Source organism: Pteropus alecto, unplaced genomic scaffold, assembly GCF_000325575.1.
Source record: "Pteropus alecto unplaced genomic scaffold, ASM32557v1 scaffold354, whole genome shotgun sequence".
Classification (NCBI taxonomy): domain Eukaryota; kingdom Metazoa; phylum Chordata; class Mammalia; order Chiroptera; family Pteropodidae; genus Pteropus; species Pteropus alecto.
The window spans coordinates 179,682-206,838 of NW_006435759.1; the positions used below are offsets into that span (position 1 = coordinate 179,682).

At 44.9% G+C, this 27,157-nt stretch overlaps 1 protein-coding gene and 2 pseudogenes across 3 annotated transcripts in view; 2 read left to right on the forward strand and 1 right to left on the reverse strand.

Moving 5' to 3' along the window:
- Positions 1-11,757: 11,757 nt before the first annotated feature.
- Positions 11,758-11,877, reverse strand: LOC112479028 (annotated as a pseudogene).
- A 3,097-nt stretch (positions 11,878-14,974) lies between these two features.
- LOC112479026 lies at positions 14,975-15,090 on the forward strand (annotated as a pseudogene).
- A 4,476-nt stretch (positions 15,091-19,566) lies between these two features.
- The window catches only part of XYLB (xylulokinase), a 42,311-nt gene continuing 34,720 nt past the window's right edge, over positions 19,567-27,157 (forward strand). For all 3 annotated transcript variants that reach the window (XM_006910783.3, XM_015588510.2, XM_025046038.1), the window contains exons 1-3: positions 19,567-19,701; positions 20,972-21,054; positions 26,814-26,883. In XM_006910783.3, coding sequence (XP_006910845.1) covers positions 19,645-19,701; positions 20,972-21,054; positions 26,814-26,883 — 210 coding nt within the window. In that variant the 5' untranslated portion in view covers positions 19,567-19,644. The remainder of the gene's footprint in view (positions 19,702-20,971; positions 21,055-26,813; positions 26,884-27,157) is intronic.

The following is a 27,157-nucleotide window of genomic DNA, read 5'->3' on the forward strand; positions in this document are numbered from 1 at the left end:
TTGGGGTTCCCTGGCACCAGAATTCTTCTCCTTTGGGAGCTTGCCAAAGCCTTGCTGGAGGGATCTGGGTCCTCCACAGAGGCTAGACCGAAATGGCCAAAGCACCGATACACCAAGGGCAAAGACAAAGTCGGTGATTCCTTTACTCACCAGGTGTCAGCCCCGTGTGAGGTGTTGTACCCTGTACCAGGCGTCCTCGATGAGAGGCATGTGGTCGGGCGGGAGGTGTACAGAAGGAACTGGAGGCTGTGTATGGGATTGGGAAGCCTAGAGTGTGCCTTGGGGGATCCAGGGCACTCGGCCTGGCTTTGGAGGGCTGTCTCCGGACCTAGGGCAGATCACGAGCAGGCAGAAGAACCTTTGCGCAGTCTGAATTGTCCCAAGCAGGGCTGGATCATCTCAGAAGGCTGGGGTGCAGGGGCAGTCCTGGGGACCCTGAACTGACCATGATTTTGGCCTCTTGGCCTCTGCATAGCTGCTGAGTGGCTAATGGGTGAGCACCAGGCCCATGCCACCATCCTGGGACTCTGCTCTTTTTCTGTGGGGGTCCTGTTCCTGGCAGGGCTTTCCTACAGCCTTCTCCTCTGGCTGTTGCCGTTTCTGGTGGGCGGGGCACCTTTATGTTCTCTCATCTCCTGTATTTGGTGAGCAAAGGGGTACAGGACATGCACAGGGAAAGGTCTGATGGGTTGGAAGTTGAGGGGGTATGGAGGATCCTTGAAGGGCTGGAGGGGGTGGCATTTTCCTTGAGAGAAAGTGCATATAGATGAGATGAGAGAGAGCCAAGGGCAGAACTTCTGTAACCCCAGCATTAACTCCCCTCAGAGAAGATGCTCAAAGAGATGTCAGATAGGTGCTCAGAAAACCAGAAGGCAAGAAGTCCAAAGGCAAGAAGAGTTCAAGGGCAAGGGAATGGTCAGGTCTGAAGGCAAAAGAAAAGAAAAGAAAAAAGAGCCTGAGAATGTCTGTTGACCTTGATGATCTTGGGGTGGCTTCAGTGGAGTGGCAGGAGGTCGAGGAATGAGGAAGGGCTGAAAAATGGAGCCATCCGAGAGAAAACTCTTTCACAGTGTTAGGCTGAGGTGGGCAAGGGGGAAGCGACAGTATCAATGGGCAGCTGATGTTTTTAATGATAAGGGAGTCAGAAACAGGAACCTGAGAGATTGAAGCTATGAAGGGACAACTGATGGAGCAAAACTGCAGGAGTAAGAAGGAGGGGTCGGGAATACGACCTCGATGGCACTGCTGACCGCGAGCAGGCGACGGAAGGAACAGAGGAGAGGGCAGATGGAGGAAGAAAGATGAAATCGTCTTGTTAAGGGTTGGGCAGCTCTGTGTGAAGAAATGATCGTATATCATCTTGGCATCATCACATTTAATCTTGACAGCCCTAAAAGATGAGTGTGAGTCTCATGGGGGCTGGAAGGGCAGGGTGGGCTCATGGGGGAGGAGAACTCAAGTTTCAGAGTGTTGAAATAATTTGCCCAAGGTCACAGAGCTAAAAACTGGGAGACCTAGGATTTGATTCAGCCTGTCTGGCTCCAAAGCCCCTGTATTTTAACCACTGCATCATACACAATATGGATACTAAGAGGTGAAGTTACCAATTAAGACTGAGGGCACGTAGGTGGCTTGGAGACCTTCCAAATTCTGCAGAAGCTGGAGACCAGCTTTGACAGTTGTTGAGATACACTAGCGAGTGCGGGAACCCAGCTGATGCCAGGTCGCATGACTCTGTCGTGTAGCTAGGAAACAGTGTTTCGTGGCTTGACCCTAAAACAATTTTTTGAATGTTATTAATGCAATCGAGGCATATGGTTAAAAACTAAGTACTACCAACAGATTTGTGATAAAATAAGTCACCATCTTAGCTCCTCTTAGACCCCAGTTTCTTTCCCAGAAGCCATTACACAGAAGACTTTTAGCTCCTTCTTCTGGTTGATGTCTCCATAGTTCTACATAGTGTGAGGAGACAGCTTATTAAATGGGGTACATTTTTTTTCAGCTACTGCCTTCAGACATGTCCTGTCAGCTGTCCCTTCCCTGATACTTGATCATGTCTTGGGCAGATTCCATCTCTTTCCAGTAATTTTTAGTTGCAAAAAAAGGGTCTCATTTTGATAATTAAGACTCACTTTAAGGCATTAGAAAATCCAGTTCAGTCCATTTCAAAACTGGATCTTACATCAATTCACAGTTTCTCCCTGCTGGCTGGGCAGCTCGGGCTAGTGCGTGAGGGGACGAGGTCTGTTTCCTCCTTAGCTCTTTATCGGCTGTCTCCCTCCTCTGATCTTCCAGGTTCTAGGCAGGGGATGAGGGCATCAAAGAAGAGAGACAAAAATCCGTGTGACAGGGACTGTTATCGATGGTCAGTGTACTCTGTGGGGCAGATGTTCAAATGCAGGTTCCTCAGGAGCCATTCCTGGGTCTTCAGAGTGCTGGCACTTCCTAATGCTCCAGGCCCTGTCTCGGTGACCGCCCTACAACCCAGCCTCTTTCTGCAGAGTAAAAACTCTAGTAAGCAGGGTGCCTTCAAGAGAGCAAGCTCTAGCCAAGCTCTAGACCGGAAGGGCAGACAACCTTTCTCGAAGGCTGTCCCCTTCCCCAGGCTTGAGTAGAAGACAGCAATACGGTGAGGGGGAGGAATTTTAAAAACTTCTCACTACCACGAACTGGAAATTTCCAGCCTCTCTAGGTGTCTGGGGGGTGGGGGTCGGGGACAATTGGCTGCTGAGCTGTTTTGAATTTTTTTAGCAAGTTCTGTCCTGAGTGTGGTAACACCTCTCTTTAGAATGTGAGTCTCTGGCTTTAAGACGTTAGCTGAAATTCTAAGACAGAAATTTCTGGGTAACATTTGGTTACATTGCCCTTCCTTAGTCTCTGATTTTAGTTTTTTTCTCAATAGCATTTGGAGCTTGTTTTATGAAAGTAAAATTGCAAAACATCCTCAAGTGTTTTTGAGGATACAAGTTAGAGTTTTCTTTCATTCTTTTTTTTTTTTTCTCTCCTGTTCCCCACATTCTCTGTGTCCTCTGGGGTCATTTCTTTTTCTGCTTGATTATTTTGGACCCTTTTTCATTTGGAAAGTTTTCTTTAATTTGAGTCATCTTTGGTCATTCCTTCATATTTAAGAGCAAGTCACTAGAAAGCTAACAGGAAACTGAGCAGGAACTGATTGACTAGTGATCCTTTAGGGCCACGGGTCACAAATTTCTGCGAACCTCAGCATCACGTGGAAGCTTGTTAAGACAATGATGACCTGGCCCTGTCCCCAGAACTTCTGAATCAACAGGACTGGGGTGGGAACTGAGAATCTGCATTTCTGACAACTTCCCAGGTGGTGATGATGTTGCCTGTCCCCTGACCATACTTTGAGAACCACTCCTATTGGGTGATTAAATGTGAGTCGCTGACTCCCAAAGTAAGGGAGTGGCCTGGCCCAGGCTGTTGTGCTCCCTGGGGAACTGGGAGCGGGAACCCTTGTCATCATCATAGGGACTTCCATTCAGTTTGCCTGTGTTTATCCTCAGCCTTGTGCCTGCTGTTGATGCATCTCTGCTTCCTCAGCCCCTTTACTCAAAAGGCCTGTGATACAAGAGCTACCCTGTGTCCATAGCAGTCTCCGCAGCTCTCTTGGATGTTGCCACCTAACTATCCTGCCCAGCCTCTGTCAGCTCCTGTCCTGTCTGGCTCTTCTGACCCAGCCTGAGCTAGATCCTTGCCTTTCTTTGCCTTCTGGCTGCCTGTCTGGACTGGAGTCTGCCTTATGGATGCCCTGGGCTCCCCGCTCTCCCAGGGAAAAGGGCACTAGCCTGGAACCAGCTCTCTGAGTACTTCTCCTTCCTCATCTGATTTGGGACTCTGTTCTGTCGGCATCAGCAGCCTAGGACACCAACCTCTCCATGGGCACTTCTGGCCTCCAGTCTCTAAAGTGCCCTCTGGAGAAGAGCTGTTGTGATTGGCAGAACCATAATTTTTGGAATTTGGGCCAAAAGAATCCATCACTGTCTACCTGGACCTGAGCAACAGTGAGGGGCAGAGGATGCCTGACGTCCTCCTGTGCTCTCTGTTCATGCCTCTGGCATTCTTCTGTCCTCCTCTCCATCATTCTTCTCCTCCATCCCTCCCTCCTCAAACTCTCATTAGCACCACCTGTGCTAGACATTGTCCCGGGGATGGCCTGTTAGAGGTAAAGAGGTCCCTGGTCTTAAGCAAGTCATAGTTTATGGAGAGACAAATATACAAACAGTTACCTCTAAACTAATGGGCTCTGACAAAGGAATGTGCGAGACCTGCAGGAGTCCCAGGAAGGAGGAATTTTTGTTTGGGGCAGGTTTCCCAGAGGAAGTGACCTTTGAGTAGGGCTTTGAAAAATGAATGGCTGTTTGCCTCATTGTGGTGGTGGGGTGGGGGGAGGGTTTGCAAGGCAGCAGAGTAACATCTTTGTAGTTAAGAGTGCAGGCTCTGGAGCTGGGGGGCCTGGATTTCTCTCTGCTACCACTTCCTGGATGTGCACAGGGAAGTTACCTAATACCTCTGAGACTCTTCATTTATCTTTGAGTTTTTTCATTTGCAAAATGGGATAACTTAGTAGTAATGATAGCTAACAGGTATTAAACGTTTACTGCATGTCAGGTCCTGTTCTATACATGCCTTTTCACACTTGGCCCTAACAACAACTACATGCAAAGTGGCCCCATTTTTCAGAAGAGGAAATCAAGGCACAGATAGGCAAAAACATGTAGTATAGTCTTCCTCACTCTCAAGGTTTGGGGGAGGATTAAACCCAAATAAAGCTCTTGCCACAGTGTCTAGCATGTGGCAAGTGCTCAGTAAATTCTAATGATGAATGGAGATGGTGGGCAGAACCCCAAAGATGCAGGAGAATGAAGGGTCTAGCGAGGCTCAGGAGATGGAACAGGCCTGATCCCAGAGGTGAGGGTCCATCGTGAGCTCATGGCCAAGCCTGGCTGGGGGCCTTGCAGGCATTGGAAAGCCCCACCTCTCTCTCAGGAACGCAGAGCCATGGTGGAGCTGCCCTAGAGTGGCTGCCTTTTTCAGCTCCCAAAAACCTATTGCTCACGACTTCTTTTCTAATGGCTCATTCAGGAGCATGTGATGATGTGACTGAGGAAGCGGCAAAGAACACCATTCTTGATGCCATGATGCTGAATTTGGATCCAGACCTTCTCACCAACACATCTTTGCAGTCCAGAAAACAGAGCAGGCAGACGGGGTGACTGAAGGCCAGGCCCCCAGATGATCTCAGATTGGAGCTGAGTGGCAGGGTATGGGACCACAGATTCCAGGCCACGAATTCTGGGTCTAATCCAGCTTGTGGGGGCAGGGTCAGTCCTGCTCCGAGGCCAATCTTCAAGATCCAAAAATGGCCCCCTCTGGGGGAGCTAGGGTGTGATTAATTCTAATTAAGGTACCATGTTGGACTTGAGATGGCTAGGTCAAAATTGGCTGTGTGTGAGAACCCAAAGACTCAGGCCTAGAGGATAGTGGGTTGGAAAGGCACATCCGGAGTCCTTGGCGTCTTTAGCTAACTCTCGGTGACAGTGACTAGCTCTCTGGATAAGGTATAAGGGTGGGCTGTATCTGTGATGGCCAGGAGTAGGCAAGGGCAGGACAGTGTGTCCACATTGTCTACGTTCTCTAGCTCAGGTGTCTGCTGTGGGCAAGCTCCCAGCTGCAGTGCAGGCTGAGGACAGATTTCACAGTCCCACTGTGTGCACCTGTCAAGGCAGGGGTGGAATGTGAAGGAATAATGAGAACTTCTCTCCCTTTTGTACCATTGCACAGGGCTTTCTCACTCAATTTTTCCTTTGTTGCTCCCAGATAAGGATGGCCTTAGGTATTACCCATCTCAGCCTGCGCCTCGGGGTGCCTCCCCTGATGTCTATGGCTTGGCTGACTTCTGACCTCCACTGCCCTGAGGATAAGCCCCAAACCCCAGCTCACAGTCCTGATTGCCCTAAGCTTAAGTCTGCCTTTCCCAGGCGGGTGGGGACTCCCCTAGACAGGGCCCAGAACTCCTCATCCAATAGCCGGACCTAGAACCTTTTGGATCAGGCCCTGGGCTCCACTCCTTGCTCCCCGGAAGTGAGGGTCCTGAGGGCAGGGCCTGGGTCTCTTCCTCCTCTCTCTACACAGTTTATTCGAAGATCATCAACTTGCAGGGAGAAGCTAACTCTTGGGAGTTTCTGAGAGGATGGCAAAGGATGTCTGTCCACATGGAGCAAGGATAGGAAGACCCTGGGTCTCCTGGACAGGCTGGCATGCAGAGCAGCAGAGCGTGGCGCCTGCACCTTGACCCAAGCACACTGCTTTGAGCGGTGCTCCCAAGCTTCAGGACAGCAGGAAGCTGGTGCCCACGCCTTCTCTTTTCAGCCTCATTTTCTGGTTCCTCTGTACTTTACCAGGTTTCCCAGGATTGCTCCCAAAGCGGGGCTTGGGGGGCCCTGGACAAGGGGATTTTGCAAATTATCTGCAATAAACTAAAGGATTTACCATTGAGTGGGGGCGCTCTCTAAAAAGGACTTTACGTTTGTTTAAAATGCTCAGAGATAAGCAGTGTAACTCCTAAGACATGAACTTAGAAAACAATACCCATAAATCCTAGAAATAAACAATAGAGTGAACAAAGGGGAAAACAATAGAAAAGTGAAATTAGAATAGATACAGCTGAAGAAAGAGTGAATTGTTGAATACTCTGTGGGTTGTTTCTTTTATCATTAAATATCATCCTGCTGTGTCTCTTAATGCTTTTGCCAGAAATTCTATTTTGTTTGAAATTATTTTTACTCCAGTCTTGGAAATTTTTAAATTTAATAAAATACAAAGAAGAGCATAAATCATTTAATGTATAATTTTATGAATTCTCACAAAGCACATAGTATCCATCCCCATTATCAAGGAGGAAATAGCTCCCCAAATCTCCCTTCTGCCTCTCCCAGTCACCGCCTTCCTTTCCTCCAAGGTCACCACTCATCCTCAAACAACATAGGTTACTTTTGCAGGGCTTGAACTTTATGGGGAGTCAGTGAATTCTTGTGTTTGGCTTCTGTCCCTCAACCCTAAGATTCATCCATCTTCTTCCTTTTTTTGTTTTATTATTATTTATTATTATTTATGCATACAGCACCTGGTCTTCCTAGGTGGTCTCCCATTCAAGCTAAGCTGACCCTGCTTAGCTTCCCAGATCAGACATTGGGCTTGTTCAGGGTGGCATGACCGTAGACCATGGACTATGGCTCCACTGGAGCATGAACTCTGGCTCCACTGGAGCATGAACTCAGGACCTTCTCTGCGTAAAGCAGACGTGCTAACCGCTACACGTCTGAGATTCATCCATCTTCTTACACGTAGTGGTTTGTTTTAATGCCGTAGAGTATTCCATTGTATGAATTGACCACAATTGATTCATCCATTCCAGTAGTGATAAACATTTTGGTTCTTGCCAAATGGTGGCCACGTGCTAGGATGAATAATGCTTCTGCTCTGGTCCAAATGTTTGTGTCCCTCCCCCCATCCCCCAAAAATAATATGTTGAAAACCTAATGCCCAAGGGGATGGGATTAGGAAGTGGGGCCTTTGGGAGTTGATCTGGTCATGAGGGTGGAGTCCTCATGAATGGGATGCATGCCTTGAAATAGAGACCACCGAGAGCTAGCTTGTGCCTTCCACCATGTGAGGACACAGTGAGAAGACAGCCATCAGCAACCTAGAGGAGGGTCTCACCGGACGCTGAATCTGCTGGCGCTATGTTCCTGGACTTCCCAGTGTTGTCATAGCAGCCCGAAGGGACTGAGGCAGCGTCTATGAACCTTCTGTAATTGTATTCTGGAGCACAAAAACACTAGTTGCTCTAGACTCTTTACTTGGGAGCGAGATTGCTGGGTCAAAGGTCATAAAATATATCACTTCAACTTTAATATGTCGGGCCATTATCCAAAGTAGTTGTTTCAAGTTACACCTTTTAAAAGCAAGGTAGAAAACTTCCTCTGTGTCACCTCTTTGACAATACTTGACATTTTCAGATATTTTAATGGTACCCATACCCAATCTTGTGGCTATATAGTGATATCTGAGGTTTAAATTTATACTTCCCTCATTCTTAAGGAGGTTGATGACCTTTTCATAAATTTATTGGCCACTTGGATTCCCTGTTTGTGAAGCCCCTGATCAAGTCTTTTGCCCATTTCTATATTTGGTTGTTCTTGTTCTTATAGATTTGCAGGAATAATTTATATGCTCGCAGTAAGGCCATTATTTGTTACATGCGTTGCAAACATCTTCTTCCCCTTTGATCTGCCATTTCACTCTTCTTCCCCTCAGCGGGGGCACGATGTACCCATCAGCACGGTCCAGTGGCTCCAGCAGCCGCTCAGGTTCATCAGGTGCTCTGCCCCTCGTTCACAAAGCAGATCTCGAAGTCCACACAGCTGGTGGAGAGCTGCAGTTCGGGCACGGCCACCGTGGCCTGCAGGGGCACCACCTATGGGGACAGAGCCTTTAACTTTGGGTCAGGTGACCTCACCCGCTCCTGCTGGGCTCTGAGCCAGGGTCTAAGGGACATGTGGGCCCTGCTGACTCTGAATAGTGACACTTCTGAGGAGCACACAAGCAGCACCAGGGTGGGTGGAAGGGGGCCGGCACCACCATCTAAAGCCAGAGGCTGCTGGTGGGATTCTGTGCAGGTAGAGGTTCCAGAAAAATGCCATCTACCCCCTCACGACTCTTGCTATCATCAAGCTCTGGTTTCCGCTCCCTGATCGGGTCACCCTCCTGCCTTCCTCCCTCTCTTGTCCAGCCATGTGCTCCTTTTGGGCTCCGGGCCATCTCATTTTTTCCCTTGGCTCCTTCAGCTCAGCTCCACACCACAGCCTCATGACCTCCTGTCACAGTCCACAGAACTAGGCCTGTGGTGCTCACCCTGGTGTTCGAAGCCCAACATGAACCTGAGAGTCATCCCTCAGCTACCTCAGTTGCCTCCTGTCCCCACACATCAGGCCATTCCCTCGGCCTGACTTTCAATGTAGTTTCCCTTATCTCTCCATTAACCAGTAATTAAATAGGAAGCTTCACATGCCACCTTCTCCAGGAAGACTTCTCCAATTTATCACTGTAGCACCTCACCTGAGCTCTGAGCTCTTAAGATAAGGATGGATGACCCTCATCTCGCCATGTGCAAGGCCTCTTCCAGGCCAGGCTGGGCCCTCGGGGCAAGGGCCAGGGCTCCTCTTATTTCTGAGGGTCCTGTTGCAGTGTATCCTCCTCTGACCCCACCGGAACAGAGTCCAGCCTGGTTCCACCCCCAGCACGTGGGGCAGGCCTGGGACTCGCCTGAGCGGTCTGGTTGGCGTACTCTAGGAGCAGGTTCTGCGTAAACACCATCTCTTTCTCGCCACTCGCGCTCTGCCGAACGTCCACTCCGGGAAGCATCTGGTCGGCTGGGAGCTTCTGATAGGTGAGCAGCTCCAGGGATAGGGAGAAGGACACGTTCACCTGAGCAGGCGTGGACAGACTGTCACCTCAGGCTGCTGAAGGCAGGCGGCCGCTTCCCCACCTGGATCTCTGTCCTGCCTTCCCACAGCCCCTGCAGGCCCGACAGGGTCCCAGCTCAGTCATCACGCAGCACGGCCTGCAGGACCCAGACTGACCCAGCCCTGCCCAGCGAACAGCCCAGCAGCGCGCCTCCCCCAGCACCAGTCAGGCGCATTCATCCCACAAACACTGTTCCCTGCTTCATGTCCAGCACCGTGGAGGATAACGCCATGCCTGCCCTTCACCCCGCAGTGTGACCAGGCTCAGAGGCCCAGGTACGGCCTGTGTCTTCATCCTGAGGACAGTAAAGAGCCTCTGATGGGTTTTAATCAGGGAGACATCTGAGTCAGCTTAGCCTTCCTCAGAGGTCACGCTGGCTGCTGTGGGAAGGTAGCCCAGGGGAGCATGAGTGAGCGTGAGGACATCAGTTAGGGGTCCAAAGCCATAACTTAGGCCCAATAGCATGGGGCGTGAACATGTGGCTCCCAAACACAAATGTGTGGACCTCGCTCAACAAATTTACCCAAGGCACCTACTAGCAATAGATTTCTGGGTCTCAAGGTCAAGAGCAGGTCCAGAATGCAACCAACTGGAAGACCCTTTATTAAGATTTTTGAAAGATTTAAGGCTGTGCCTCCTGGACCTTTTCAATTAGACCAGTCCAGTTTAATAGAAGGTACATCTGTGCTGTCCAATACAGTAGCCACCAACCACACATGGCACTTGAAATGTGAATAATATGACTTGAGGAATTAAATTTTTAATTTTGTTCACATTAAATTTAAATAGCCACTTGTAGCTCTAATGGCTACTGTAATGCAGCGCCCCACCCAGGAAGACAGAATCAGAAACTCTGGGAATGGGGCCTGGGAATCTGTGTTTTAACAAATCCTCCAGGCGATTCTGATGCATACTGAAGTAGAAGTATCAGTAAGTTAGTGTTCAATAAAAAAGAGATAAATGTAACACCTCTACATATTTGGAAATTTTAAAGTATTTCTAAACAACTCTGAGTCTAAGGAGAAATCACAATAGAAATTAGAAAATATTCAAGACTGATTGATAAAAAGATTGTATATGGAATGCAGCTAAAATGATACTAAGAGGAAAACTTAAGAGTCTTAATCCTTATATCAAATAAGAAGAAAGGCTGAAAATTAATGAGCTAGGTATTTCAACTTAATCAGTTAGAAATAGAATAGGTAAATAAGCCCACCAAATATATAAAGAATGAAATGGTAAATATAAGAGCAGAGATTAATGAAATAGAAAACAAAGATGTGATATAAGATGAAGGCCAAAAGTTAGTTGAGAAGATTAATGGGGGAGGGGGTAGATTGGGTAAAAGGGGTCCAACATGTGGTGACAGAAAGAAACCTAACTGTGGGAGGCGAACACACAGTGTAAATATATATATACCGACTGTTAAAATGTACGGCTTAAACTTACCGGATTTTGTTAACCAATATCACCATAAAAAATTAATAAATTACTTTAAAAGAAAGATTAATAACATGGATAAATGGAAAAACCTCTGCAAATATGAATTCTTTTTTAAAAAGAGAAGGTACAAATAAACAACATTAGGAATTAAAAGGGAAAGCGGTTTCTCAAAAGGAAAGGACAACCATCTCAAGGAAAGGTCAAACAGAGTTATTATATGGCCCAGCGATTCTTCTCCTGGGTATATGCTCAAAGAAAATGAAAACACACTGCCACATAAAAACTGGTACAGGAATGTTTATACCAGCACTATTTACAAGAACCTAAAAGTAGAAACAACCCAAATGTCCATGAATGAATGAATAAAATGTGGTATATCCACATGATAGAATATTTTGGAGCCCAAAAGAAAAAAGAAAAGTACTTATACATGTTATGACTCAGATGAATCTCGAAAACAGTATGTTAAGTGAAATAAGTCAGTTGCCAAAGGCCACACATTGTAGGATTTCATTTATTTGAAATGGCTAGAATAGACAAATCCATAGAGGCTGAAAGTGGTTGCCTGGGGCCAAGGTTTGAGGGAAATGGGAAAAAAAAAAAGGGGTTTCTTGCACAGGATATAAGTGTCTAAAAATTGTGGTGATAGTTGCACAGCTTTGTAAATATACTAAACCCCACTGAACTCTAAATAGGTGAATTATATGGTATATGACTTACATATCAATAAAAGTATAAGTTTTTACTTTCTTTTTTTTTTTTCGCCTACAGCACCTGGTATTCCTAAGTGGTCTCCCATCCAAGTACTTAACCAGGCCCGACCCTGCTTAGCTTCTGAGATCAGATGGAATCGGGCATGTTCAGGGTAGCATGGCTGTAGACAAAGATGTAAGTTTTTAAAAAGAAAGACTAGCTGAGTGGTGAAGAGCACACTGTGGATAGGAGCGCCAATCGTGCGGCATTTCTGGAGGGGATTTTGGCAATAAGTACAAATATTTAAAATGCTTATACTCTTTGGCTCAATAATGTGCTGTAAGAAAAAAGTAATAAATGGAGCTACTTTAAAATAGAGCCAGAGCTGCTATCCCAGAGCATGCGCTTTGCAGGTCTCAAGCCTCGAACCGTTGGAAAGTTAAAATGGCAAAATAACCTTCGGACTAAGTGTAGGGCAACCATGTGTCCCAAATAACTGTTTACAAGGATAACAAGAAAGCAGGTATGACTACAAGGCTGGTGGCTACAGGACTGAGAATTAAAATCATTGCTTTGAATTAGCATCACTACGTTAGCTTATCTGCACCAATAGAAATTCCTTCCTTCTATCAATGTATCTGTTCCCCATCCCTTTCTTATAAATACCCTTTGCTTTTGTCTCCTAATCAGAACACTCTTTGGGATTCTGTCTGAATCAGTGCTTCCTGAATAGCTTTTCATTTTTTTAAAAAAATTTTTAATCTCATATAAATGCTTATTGCCTCTCACTTCAGCCTTTTCTTTTTAGGTAATTACTTCCTTCTAGGATGAACCCAAAGAAAATAGTTACCTAAATATGAAAATATGTGTACAGAAGGATGTTCAGTGCAGCTTTGTTAGATTTGTGAATGAAAAAAGGGGTTGTATGGAAAGTGACCTCACAGGGTGATCTGATCATAAATCCCTAACTGGGCAGGTCCTGGGGGGCGGCAGGGGGAGGGCAGGGAGGCATAGTCAGTCCCAGGCCTATCACTTCTTTAGTGAAAGGTTTTAAGCCAGCCCTGTCTATTGTTCTTGTGCATCTAGGTTAATACACCTTTGAAATACCAGAAGTTAATACCCCTTGAAGGGGGTATTAACCCTTTAGAGAGTACATAATCTTACCAACTATCCTATAAACCATTCCCCACCTTGCTTTCTCTCACCTCCATGTAATTTTCCTTAAATTCCTTCTTTAATTTCAAATGCATAAAAGAAACTGCAAACTATTCTGCAGAGCATTTGAGATCTTGTTCCAAGGCCTATGCCGTCGTCAGTTTGGCTCAAATAAACTCTTATAAAAATTCTCTATGAGTTTGGATATTTCTTATATCGACACATTAAAAATACAGAAAAACTGAGAACAACCTTAGAGTCATCGCTAAGGGACACTATTGTTCAGACTAAGTAATCAATATAATTTATGATAAAGCTCTATATTTTTTCATATGAAAAGATGTCTATGACATATGTTGAGGAAAGTATACAGTTTACAGATCATCATGTGTAATATGTGTCAGTTATGTAAAATTTAGACATTTATATGTAGAGGGATGTTCACCAAAATGTTGAGTGATTTCTGCTGGATAGGTTTCAAGGAAATATTTAGAATTTTTTATTTGTATTTTTCTGTAATGTTGGAACTTTAAAAATATATATGTGCATGATATTTATAAAGACATTTGACTCTTCCAAAAGAAGGGGCACATCTTTTTTTAAGTTTTTAATGAAAAGGGACAAAAATGTAAGTTCCATTAGCTTAGAAATACATAATCTAAACTTACAAACTTTTCCAGAAGAGATTATACTTCTGAACTGATTTATTTATGAGACTTGCAAAGCCTTGATTAAAACATACAAACAAATTAGGATAGTTTGAAAAAGAAAAATTGCATGTCAATCTCATTTATAAACATAGATGTAAAAATCTTAAGCAACAATTACAAACTAATCCCAGCAAAATATTAAAAAAAATGAAAATACAATTTGACTAGGTCGGGGTTTTTTTCAGTTTCTCATTTTTTTTTTCAAGGTTTGTCTTTTTCTCTTCAAAAAGACTGGCTTCAAAGACTAGCTCTTGAATTATTTATCATTTTTATATTTTTACTGTTTTTTCATTCTTTTTTTGCCTTCTTTCTGCTTTCCCGTAGCTTGCTTTTTTTTTTTTTTTTTTTTTTTTAAACCTTCTGAATTATGCGATGTCTAAGTTTCCCAAGGCAGCTGAAAAAAAAACTACCACGAACTGGGTGGCTTAAAGTGGAAATTTACTCTTCTACAGTTCTGGAGGCTAGAAGTCTGAAATGAAATTTTGGCAGGGCCATGCCCCTTCCGGAGGATCCAGGAAAGAATCCTTCCTTGCCTCTTCTGGCTTCCGGTGGTTGCCAGCAATCCTCAGGGTTTCTTGTCTTGGCGGATGCATCACTCCAATCTCTCCTTCCATCTACACCTGACCTTTTCCCCTGTATGTCTGTATCTATGTCTGCATCTAAATTTCCCTTTTCTTATAAGGACACCAGTCATTGGAGTAGGACCCACCCTAATCCAGTAGGACTTCATCTTAACTTGATTACACCTGCAAAGACCTCATTTCCAAATAAGACCTCATTCAGAGGTATTGGGAGTTAGAACTTGATCATCTGTTTTGGAGGAACACAATTCTACCCACTACATGGGGTTAATTTCTTTTCATTCTTTAATGAAAGCATTCAAGAATATGCATTTACCTCTGAGTATATCTCAAAGGTTCTAATACGGATGTTTTAATTTTCCTGCTTTCTAAATAGTGTGTTGTATTTTGATTTCCTCTTTGACCAGTAATTATTTAAGAGAGTGGTTTTAAAGTCCTAAGCACCTTGCGATCTCCCCATTATTGCTATTCTGTTTGTTTGTTTTTCTTTATTCTTTTAGTTCAAAAGTTAAAGTTTCAACAACAGTTAATTAAAATGCAAAAGTCACCCCCTAACCACAAGTTTCTAAATGCTACTCCCACATATAGCTGTCAATAACTTGGGAGTATGACTTTTCAGAACTTTCTTTTGCGTATACAGAGCTACTGGGTTTAATTATCTGCCTCCATGCTTATGTAGTGGGGGAAAGGCAGATCCCAAGGAACCAGAACAATGGGAATGTCCATAACCACATTAAATTTTCCTAAAATCAGGACATGGTTCCATAGTGTAGTGGTTAGCATGTCTGCTTTACACGTATAAGGTCCTGGGTTCACGCCCCAGTAAAGCCACAGTCCATGGTCTATGGCCATGCCACCCTGAACAAGCCTGATGTCTGATCTTGGAAGATAAGCAGGGTTGGGCCTGGTTAGTACTTGAATGGGAGACCACCTAGGAAGACCAGGTGCTGGAGGCATAAAAATAATGACAATAAATAATAAAAAAAAAAAAAAAGAAAGAAGATTTTTCTAAAGTCAGGTTTGCTTCTGAAGTGACTACAAACACACAGCAAGCAAATTCACACTTTGGTGAAAATAAGCACCTTTGTCCACGGAGCTCTTTGGGATGTTTTGCTTAAACAAAGTCCATCAAACTTTCTTCAGACAAAAACACAAAATCAGCTTGAAAAAAAAAAAATTTTAACCTCAGCTAGCTGCATGAGTTATTTAACTGGAAGCAGAACCCACCCCTCACCCTGAAACTTGGACAAACAAATCTGAGTGACATTGGCCCTGCTAGAGGCTATAGTTTAAAGCATTTATTTTCACTCTGATATGACAACTTCCCACTGATCTTACAAAGAATTTGCACTACCTTTGAAATAGAATAGACAGAAGAATTATTTAATTTCTAACAGATCCCAAAATGAAATCTATAAAAAGTCAGACAGATTCATATAATAGTGAACCTGAATTATACTTGATTTGTCTATTTCATTTCCTAATTTCCGATTATTTCAATTCAGTGATTTTTTTACCTTTGTCTTGGAAGTGGAAGGGTTAGAAATTAAAGCTACCAATGTACTCCTAACTTTTCACTCTTAAAACTTCTCATTTAGAAAACTGTTTATTAGCCTGGAGTCCACTCAAGTGTCACTCACAGGGAGCCTGGACAGTAAAATGTGGTGCCGACACACTATTGAATATGCTAGAACAATTAGAAACATCCAACTAGTTCAGGGGTTCCCAAATGTTTTCACTTTCCGGCACCCTTTGAATCTTAACAATTTTCTTCACAGTATTCCTAGGCCAAAAGGAGTTTCTGTTTATTAAGTAGTTAGGTCCAAACACCTTAATATATATTTATGTCCTAATAACTTAGTAGTTGTATTAAAAAAATACATATTAATCGGAGAAGAAAATAATATTTCATTTCATTCTTAAATAACCGAATCACTTCCTAAGGGGGCGTGTGTGTCTGTCACGCACCGTGTAGCTTCTTAAATTTGGGGATTAGATTGGAGACTGCCATCCTTATTTTCTGTTTCACCCCGATTTTCCTGGAGTACTTCTTTCTCACCACAACTGCTGAAACCCACAGCTTGGCAAAATATGATGTTATATCATAGAAAGGAATGTAGCACAATCTAATGTTGGACTGTGAACTACCTCAAGTTAGCAGTTCATATGGCGCCTGACAGATGTTGAATATTGCTGTTTCCTTAAAAAAGTAAAAGTATCTCACAGCCCCCCCTGGGGGTTCTTTGCAGCTTCTCAGAGCACCTTGACACTCAGGTTGAGAATCACAGAATTAGATAAACATAGAACAATATGAACAAATTGTAAAAACAATACTAAATTAAAACACACACACACACACACACACACACACTTAAAACTAAGGCATATGGGGGATCCACGACGTCCGCTCTTGCTGAGGTTTCAAAGACCTTCCACCTCACTGCTGAACTGGGGACAGGTTTCCATGCATCATCTAACCCTGTTGAATGCCACCTCCTAGAAAGGTTCTTCCACTGGCTCCCCCCACACCCCTCTACGGTGGCCTCTTCCAGCAGCTTTGACCTGTCTGTCCTTTGCAGTTCTCTCTGGGGGTCTCCATCTGTCTCATTCTGAGTCCTTTCTGCACAGTCTAGCCCACTGCCACTGGGAGCTGATAACTCCCAAACATCGATTTTAGGCCAGACCTCTTTTCTGAGCTAGAGGCCACATGCCGACTGCCTGTTCAACATCTCCACTCAGATATCCCACAGGCACCACAAACCTGCCATGTCTTCACTAAACTCACCTCTGTCCCCATAAGCCTGCTTCTCCACCCATGTTCCCTAACTCGGAGAATAAAATCACCCCTCATCTGCTAGTGGCTGTGGTGGATTGAATTGGTGGCCCCAATTTTTCACCCTTCCCTGTACCATACCCTTGCCATGCATAATTTCATTCCCACCACTTGACTCTGAGCTGGCCATGAGACTCTGGCTAGTGGCAGAGAGGGGGAAGCGCCGTATGCCTGGTCCAAGCCTCGACCTTCAGAGGCCTCGCACGTTTGCCCTCACCTTCTTCTGCTCTTCTGCTTTTATGAGAGGAGCATGCCGGGAGTACTCTGCTGATCCCCGGAAGAGAAAGATGAGAGACACGTGTAGCAGAGCCACTCCGACCTATCCTCGCTTACTAGATCATCTCACCCCTGCTGACTTGGTGTGTGAGAGACAATAAAAGATGATCATTTTAGCCACCAAGTTTGGGGGAGTTTCATTATGTGTCAGTAGTTAACCAATAGGGTTACCTAAACCAGAAAACTGGGCATTACCTTTGATTCCTCCCTCTCTGTCCAGAGCTTCCTAAATACCTCTTGTGTCCATCTACTTCTCTCCATTCTCAGCACCTCTGACTTGCTCAGGCCTCATTCTCCATGTAGCATCTTAGGTGATTTTTCCTATCTAGTATGCAAATCCGATTACTGCGATTCCTCTTCTGTGGGTGGGCTTTGCCCTCAGGCTGGAGTTTCACTTAGGGCCTGGATAAGGGGAGGAGACTTACTGGAGACTGTCCAAGTAAAACATCCAAACCTGTAGAAAATGTTTATGAGTTTATTTGAGCCAAACTGACAACTTATGCTAGGGAACAAGATCTCAAATGCTCTGCCGCGTAACAGTTTTTCAGCTTCTTTCGTGCATTTGAAATTAAGGAGGAAATGTAAGGAAGATTACATGGAGGTGTGGGAAAGCAAGGTGGGGGTTGGATTACAGGACAGTTGATAAGATTATGTGTTCTCTGGAGGGTTAATACCCCCTTCAAGGGGTATTAACTTCTGCATTTCAAAGGTGTGCTAACTTAGATGCACAAGGACAATAGACAGGGCCGGCATAAAATCTTTCACTAAAGAAGTTACAACAGGCCTGGGGTTGACTATTCACCATGACCTGCCCTATTAGGAATTTATGATCAGATCATCCTGTGAGGTCACTTTCCATAGAATCCCTTTTTTCTTCCACAAGACTGTGGGTATCCCCATCACTGTGAAGAGACACCTCCAGTGCAGTTTCTGCTTTGTTCCCAAGTCAGTGCAATGTTTTTTATTTTTTATTTTTTTAATGGGTTCTGTGCAGGGAGCCTGGTTCAAGCTTGGAGCACGATTAGCAAAAGACCAGCTTCCAGCTAGGGCAGCACTTCCCAAGGGTTCCCCGCAACCACTCCACTACTGGGTGCCGTTTTTTAGGATATCAACAGGAAAGACAACGTGAGAGGCATTGACAACCTAGAATTAAGATGTCTGTCTTTGTTTCTTGCTAATGGATCTGATCATGGATGTGCAGTCTCCTTATGCAGATCAATGGCCTTTCAGACCTCTGTGAAAGGATGAGCCGCCAGAATGGGGTAGGCACCACAGCCCAAGAGAAAGATACCATGAATAAGACAAGGCCTCCCTGTGAGGCAGCTTGAGAAAGAGCCAGCAGCTTTGGCCTTCATGAGACATTTGTATATTGCCACCGGCCTTCTCACAAGGCTGCACAGCAAATTGTCTTGTTTAGTGTTTAAATGTGGATTCTGGAGTCAAACTTACTGGCTCTGGGCCCAGTTCTGCTACTGATCTTGGGACCTTGCACCTCGAGGAGATCAGGCCTCCAGGCAGTTTAGCAAGACAGAAATAGATAAGCAGGCCATTGCATCTGATGGGCCCTGAAGCGCTGGGAGAAGCAGCTCACCTAGGTGGGTGCTGGTAGGGCTTCCAGAAGTCATTTTTAGGGGTAAGAAGGATATAGCCAGGTGGATGAGAAGATAGAAAGGTGTCCTCAGCTCTAGGAAGAAAGAGAGTGGGCCTAACTTTGGTTCTCACTTCCCCTTCACCATGCCAGGCACGCATTAGATCGTCAACACCAGCCGAGGTCAGAACAGAAAGAACTCATCTGTGGGGGCATCAGGAGTTCTGGTTTTAAATACGGAGGTGGTGTGGCACAGGCTAGAGCTGGGGAACCACTCAAATTTGCTACTGGAGCCCAGTGCCTCCAGCCCCAGGGCACATTTTCCTGTGACCCCTGAGTCACCGCCATGAGTGGACAGCTGTTTCGCTTCCCAAGACACGGCCATGGTGGTCTCCAGGCCCAGGATCGCTGGAAAGACAGGCAGGGCCAAGCTGGCTTAAAGTGGAAACTTCTGGCCCATGGGTCCTCGGAGGGACACAGGACGCGTTAGGGCAAGGCCTCTGCAGAGAGCACATTTGGATGGGGCGGAGGAGAAGGGCGGGGATGGAGTTGGGTTGGTGGGAAGCAGGCTGCGCAAGGGGCACCGGTGTCTTTTAACAGCCGCGAAGCCCCAGGCCCGGGCCGGGCGCGCGTCCCCGCCCCCGTCGCCCGGCAGGCGGCGTCAGAGCACAAGCCAGCCTGTGACTCGGGTCAGGAGTCCGGCCGGGCGGGGCGAGGGGCGGGCTCCTGCGTCTCTGGGCGTCGGAGCGCGGCGACAGTCACGCCGCGGGAAGGACTGAAGAGCGCGCCCACAGACACAGACCCTCTGCGGCCATGGCCGATCCCGCCGCTCGCTGCTGCTGCCTGGGCTGGGACTTCAGCACGCAGCAGGTACTGTCGCGGCCCCGGGTCCGGGCGGGTAGGTGCCGCCGCTTCCTCTGCGACGTCGGGCGGGCTTGCAGGGACCTGGGTGCGGGGACGGCTGGGCCGAGCCTCGGGCGCAACTGCGTCTCGGACTTCTCGAAGACCCGCCAGCCCTCTGGCACCACGGCTAGCCAGTGCCTCGCGCTCGTAAGGTGCGTGCGCGACCCCGCCCGGACCCTGCGCTCCCGGAAACGGCGGCCCCCAGCCCTCCCCCCACCCTCCCGCCGCGGGATCCTGTCGGCACCTGGCTGAGAAGTGCGCAGAGCAGCCAGGGCACCCGGCGGGCTCGCGCGCCGTCGGAGCCACAGAGTGACAGGGACCCGAGGGAACCCAGCTACTGTGAGACGGGGGAACAGAAGTGTGCACACGGGAATGACCAGTGACCTGGAACCAGATCACGGCTCGAAACTTTTTTTTAAGTGAAATGGTCCCAGAGTACACGTGAACTTTGTTCCACTCTTGGTTGGCACCAGCGTGCCTGGGTTAAGGTGCCCGGCGCCACTGGCCAGAGGCCCTGCTGCTCCCAGGACCCTGCAGACAGGCGAGCAGTCAAAATTTGCCTTCAAACAGGGCATGGGGTGCCAGTGGGCTCCTTAACTTGGGAAATCACCACATTTGGTGTCAAAACCCTCTTTTCAAATGGGTCAGGGAGGCAGGCCTCTGCTAATCCCTGACCAGAAGGTCCTGTGGGGGGTCCTAGGGAAGTCAGGTCGCCTTGCTAGACCTCAGTTTCCCCATCCGTCCAGGAAAGGAATTGTACCCCTGAGTCTGGAGATCTGCTGCGTTGAAACACTATGTGCTTCTGGACCATGACCATGGCCTATGGCACCTTGCCTGGTCTCTCAGATCCCTGCAGATGTGGACCCTCAGTGAGATCTCCAAACCTTGCCTGCCATTCCTTCCCCTCTAGGACCTTCTCAGGCCTCCTTGCCAGGCACAGGAAACAGCTCATCTTTGAACATCTATCTCTGGGGCCTTGGTTTTGGCTGTTTGTGGGCAGAAATTCCTTGAGCTACATAGGTGTTTGAACTTAGCCTCAGCTTCTTCATTTTATTAAATCTTTGGGTATGTCCCCAGATGAGGCTTTGTTGCCATAGCTATGATGATGCACCTCAGCCTTCCAGGAGGTCTTCAGGCTGAACCACACATCTGGGCTTTACCCGGTGATGTTCGTACCCCTGGACCAGTGTGGAAGCCGAGGAAAAGTCCATACACCACTTTTTACAATGCCTTCCAGGTGAAAGTTGTTGCTGTTGATGCAGAGCTGAATGTCTTCTATGAGGACAGTGTGCATTTTGACACAGACCTTCCAGAATTTGGGTATGTACCTAGTGTACATGTGGGGGAGTTGTTTTTGGGATCTACACTCACCTTTTTACATTCATAAATACACTATTCTGGCTCCATCAAACTGCAGGAGTGGTGGTCTTGATAAAACTCTCAGCACCTTTTTATCTATGCTCTCTCCTTCATTCTTTTCCAATTTCTTTCATTCATTCATTCATTCATTCATTCATGTGTCAGATGAAAGTAGGTATCAATTGAGACTTACTTTTCTTCAGGCACTGTGCTAGGTGCTGAAATTTGATGATGTTCTTCAAAAAGAACATCATCCTTGCTCTTCCAGAGCTTCCCTTTGAGTGGGAGAGACTGCTATCTGAATCAAAGATTCTCACAAAAGAATATTTGGGTATAAACTCAGAGGCCATTGAAGGAAAGGAACTCACTTCTCCAAATGCTTATTATCAAGGAATGTGACCTAGACCTGGAAGGGGGAGTCAAGGAAAGTCCCTAAGGAAATAGTAGTCAGCCAAAGTCAGAGTCAGTGGGGTTAGCCAGGAGGTGATGGACGGGAGAGAACATTCCAGGCAGAAAGGACAGCATGTGCAAAGGCCCTGTGGCAAGAAAGAGCACTGCTTACTCATGGAATTGAAGACAGCCAGTTTGGCTGGGGAGCAGAGTGGGAGGTAGAGGATGGGCTGAGTCATATGGGCCATGTCAGTGAGTTTGTCTTTATCCTAAAAGCTATGGTCAGCCACTGAAGGGCCATAGGGATGGGAGTTAGATGTGACATGGTAATGTTTGTGTTTTAAAAAGATCTCTCTGGGTGAAGTGGGAGAGGTGGGGGTGGCCACAGTGCATGTTGGGAGACCATTGAGGTTTTTCAAGATCATCTGGATGAGAAATGATGGTGGTTTGGAGGAGAGAGAGCTGGGTGGTCAAACTGACAGGTCATGGTGCAGAATTGAATGTGAGATGTGAAGGTGGAGTTTATAGCTGGCCTTTGGGTTGGATGGTAGACTGTGGAAGAGAATTAGTTTTGGGGAGAAAGATCATGTGTTTAGCTGTTGTATTAGTTTGGTAGGGCTGCCAGAACAAAATACCACAGGCTGGGTGGTTTAAACAACAGAACTTTATTATCTTAAAATTATGGAGGCTGGAAGTCCAAGATCAAGGTGCTGGCATGGGCATTTTCCTCTGAGGCTTTTCTCTGTGGTTTGCAGATGGCTGCCTTCCTGCTGCCTCTCATATGGTCATCCCTCTGTGCACACGCACCCCTGGTGTCTTTCAGTTGTGTTATTCAGTATCCTAGTCCCCTTTTATAAGGACACCAGTCATACTGCATTAGGGTCTACCCCAGTGACCTCATTGTAAGTTAATTAGCTTTCTAAAGGCCCTATCTCCAGATATAGTAACATTCTGAGGTAAGGGGGGTTAAGACTTCAACACAAGTCAGTCTGTACAGCTGTGGACTAAACTGATTTTGAGATGGCTCTGAGAGGTCTTGGTGGACGCATGCCTCCACGTATGCTTTATATGTCACTTCCTCTTTGAAGCCTTCCCTCTGGCCTTTGTGCACTGCTCCCAGCTCTCATGTTGTATTGCTGTCTTTCCCCCACAGCTGATGGACCTCCTCTGAGCTGAGGTTGGAGGCCATCTAGTTTTCATATTTTATGTTACTACTGGCCACATATGTGGTAGTTTGGTAGTTTGTGTCTTTCAAGGAATTGGTCCATTGAGTTTTGGTAGTTTGTGTTTTTCAAGGAATTGGTCCATTTCATCTAAGTGTTCAAATTTAATGGCCATAGAGATGTTCGTAATACTCCTTAATTTCCCTTTGTGTATGGGATCAGTGGTGGTGACTTCTTTCATTTTGATATTGGCAATTTGTGTCCTCTCTTTTTTTCTTGGTTAGCCTGGCTAGAGGTTTATCAATTTTATTGATCTTTCGAAGAGCCAGCTTTCATTTTCTTTGATTTTCTCTACAGTTTTCCTCCATTCATTTTCATTGACTCGAGCTCTAATTTTTATTATTTCTTTTCTTTTGCTTACTTTAAGCTTAAATTGCCTGTCTTTCTCTAGTTTCCTGATATAGAATCTTAGATTCTTGAGTTTAGCTCTTTTTTAAAATATGTATTTTAATGCTATAAATTTTCCTATAAGCATTGCTTTTGCTGCATCCACAAATTTAGATCAGTTATATTTTCATTTTTATTTAGTTTAAAATATTTTTTAGTTTCTCTTGAGACTTCTTTGACTCATGTTATCTAGAAGTGTGTTGTTTAATCTTGAAATCTTCCAGCCATCTTTCTATTGTTGATTTCTAGTTTAATTTGAGTATGATCTGAGAACATATGTTATATATGTTCTTTTAAATTTTTAAATTCTCTCTCCCTTACTCTCTTTCATTCAAGGAGTCATTTCTCTTTATTAGACATCTTTAGGAGGAAAAAAAAAACCCAACAACAGTATCCATAACCAGAATACAGTATTGCCTTTTTATGCAAAGTTACATTTTTAAAATTTTTTAAACCAGATACATATATATCTAGGTCATTCTTCTCTCACACTTAGATCACTTTCTGGTTTGGAGTCTTTTTTTTTTTTTTTACAATTTTATTGAGGTATAATTGATGTATAATAAACTGCACATATATAAAGTTTACAGCTTGATAATTTTTGAGATAAGTGTTTCTCCATAAAACTGTCATCAAAATCAAGATAATGGACATTTCTATGTCTCAAAAATTTTCTAATGCACCTTTGCAATTCATCCCTCTTCCCCACTCCCAACCCCTGGAAGCCACTGGTATGTTTTCTTATCACTATAGATTAGTTTATACTTTCTAGAATTATATGTAAAGGGAATCATAATTAAATACTTTTTATCTGACTTTAACTCAGTGTAATCATTTTGAGATTCATCCAGGTCATTACTTTTGAGATTCATCCAGGTCGTTAGAACAGTTTGTTCCTTTTATTGCTCAGCAGTATTCCATTGTATAAATGGATCACAATTGGTTTATCTTCTTCACCTGATAAGAGACATTTAGGTTGTTTCCAGTTTTTTGTTATAAATAAAGAGACTATGAAAATCACATACAAGTCTTGGTGTCAACATAAGCTTTCATTTCTCTTGGAAATGAAAAACCCAGGAATTGCTAAGTCATATGGGAGATGTATGTTTAACTTTTTAAGAAATTGCCAAACTCTTTTCCAAAGTGGTTATTTTAATAAAACTATTTTGTTAATAAGCATTGCATTTACTTGGTACATCATTCAAAAGAAACAAAAGGCAGACAGTGAAATGTCTTAAGCTCTCTGTGTTCTCATCTCTTCTCTCCTGCCCTCTCTGACAGATAACTTCTTTAGTTAGTTTTCTGTATATCTTTCTAGTGTTTTATATTGAAAGATAAGCAGATATGAATGTTCTTATTTTCTCCCTTTGTTACCCACAAAAGCATACTGTACCTACCATTCTATACTTTGCTTTATTCATTTCATAATAACTCGGCTGTGTTTCTATGTCAGTACATAGAGCTTCTGTGTTCTTTTTATAGATGCATAATATTCCTTTGTGTAGATTTACCATCTCCTTTTTAAGGACATTGAGTTGTTTGCAATGAAAAATGATGTAGTGAATTACCTTACATCTACCATTACGCCAGTTTATCTGTAAGATAAAATTTCAGAAATAGGATTGCTGGATCAAAGAGCAGATAGATTTATAACTTTGAAAAATGTGGCCAAATTGCCTCCCATAGGGATCGTATTGATTTATATCCCACCAACAATACTTGAGACTGCCCGTTTCCCACTGCACTGCCCATTCATTTAGTGTGGTCATAAAAGAGGTGTTGGTTCTTGGATAATCAGAGAGTTGAAAATGATATCTCTATGTAGATTTACCTTTCATTTCTCTTATTAAATGAATGAAGTTGAGCATCTCTTCATATGTTAAAGGGCTACTTGAACATTTTTTTTTTTCTGTGAAGTAGTTATTTCTCATGTCCTTTGCCCGTTTTTCTGTTTGATTGGTTGTCTATTTCTTATCAATTTCTTAACATATTTCTTCATATGTTAGATTTTTATTTGCTTTGATCTGTGTTTGGGTCGTTGCTGTCGTTGCCATACATGGGTTTTTGTTTTTATGCCATCGAATTTCTCAGTCTCTTTTTCTATTGCTTCTAGATCTTAAGTCATACTTTAAAAAAGGCCTTCCTTACTCCAAGATTATGAAGGAATTCACCTATGTTTTCATCCAGTTCTTACCAAATTTCGGTTTGGGGGTTTATTTAGGTACATGGCCACTTTAATTTTTCCCAGATAACTCTTCACTTGTTTTAACAGAATTGTTTTAGAATCCATCTTTACCTCACTAATTTGAGACACCAACTTTATCATATGCTAAATTTCTGTGTATGTTTAGGTCTATTTCTGGGCATTTTCTCTTGCTCCATTGGTTGGTAGGTCTGAGCCAGTAATACATCATTTTAATCCAGCTTTATAATATGATTTAATATCTGGACTCGTTGGTCCCCTCTGATTGTTCTTTTTCAGTTTTGATGGCTATTCTTTCTTGTTCTTTATCAATATGTACTTTAGAATTAGCATTTAATGTTTCAGAAAGCAAATTATTATTTTTATTGAGATCATATTATATTTATAAATTAACTTGGAAAAAATTGACAAGAGATTGAGTCTTCCTGTCTAGGCCTATGCTGTGTCTTTCCATTTGTTCACATCTTCTTTGAGTACTTCATGTGTGTCTTAATGTGTTTGACATATGGATTTTGCCCATTATTGTGTATTGCAAAAAGTGACCATAATTCCCCGCCCCTCCCTGTACTCATGCACTTTGCAGTGTGGCTTTGCAGCTCCTTCCCTTAAGAGATGGTATCATTTCCCAACCTGTTGATTTTAACCAATGGAATGTGGGAGAAGGAACATTCTGTTAATTCTAGACCTAGGTCTCAAGAAGCCTTACATGCTTCTGCTCTCATTCTTGGAATCCTGTCCAGCCCCCAGCTCAGGCAAGCCGGCTGGAGAATGAGAAACATGTGGCCTAATTGCCCCCACATCCCCGACTAAGAAAAGCAGAAGCCAGCCCCAGAAGCAGTGCCCTCTCGCTATAGTTAGCTGACCACAGATGCATGAGTGAGCCCAGCTGAGACGAGAAGAACCACCCAACTGAGCCTAGCCCAGTGATGGACCACCAGAATGGTGTACTGACTAGTTTCAGGCCACTGTCTGGAAGTGGTTAGTAATGACGCAAAAACCACCTGGTGCATGTAGTTATTTTTAATCGTATTTCTTACTGTTTTATTATTTTGCACAAGGGTCTCATAGGGGTGAGGAGAGTAGGTGACCTTCAAGGGCTTGCAATCTAAGGACTCCCTGTTCTGATAGCCAAGAACTTTTCCCACAGATGCAGTACCTCCTGTAGCCACACCTCCTCCGCCTCTCCAAACCTAAGGGATTTGGAAGGGCTTCCCATCCAACTCCGTACTTCCCCAGTCCCTTCGTGGCCGCTGCACGAAGTGACACCATGCTTGCCTTCCTGGATGAAGTTCTCAGATTTAGGTGGCTTGTTTTTGCTGGTGCTTTTTGAAAATTGCTACCTCTGGGCACTTTCCATGCCTTCTCTTTCCATCTCACTCAGCACTCATGCCTGTTCAATCCAGAGTTTCACTCGAGGTGGGGGGAGGGTGTTTCTCCTTCCACCGGAAGTATCTAAGATCTGCCACCATTGGGGCCCTGCCTGAGCTCTGTCTCACGTTCTCTCGCTCTCCTTCTAGGACTCAGGGTGGAGTTCATGTTCACGAGGGTGGTCTGGCAGTGACTTCTCCAGTCCTGATGTGGGTCCAGGTAAGCACGGGATTTTTGTTCCTCTCCTGTCCCCAGCTCATCTCACCAGCAGACCTAGCGATTTGCTGGGAAGCCCAAAAGTAGCAGCTCATGAGAGCACCTGTTGAGACCAGGGTCTTGTGGGGGAATAGAGTCTGCATGGTTCCCAGGGCCAGCCTCAGCCTCAGCTGGTGTCAGTACTCCTGAGCCGAGCACTCACAAAGGGCTTCAGGTTCTGGAGCCATAGCAGCTGGCAAGCCCTGCCAGTCACCATCTTTAAAATACCACAGAACAG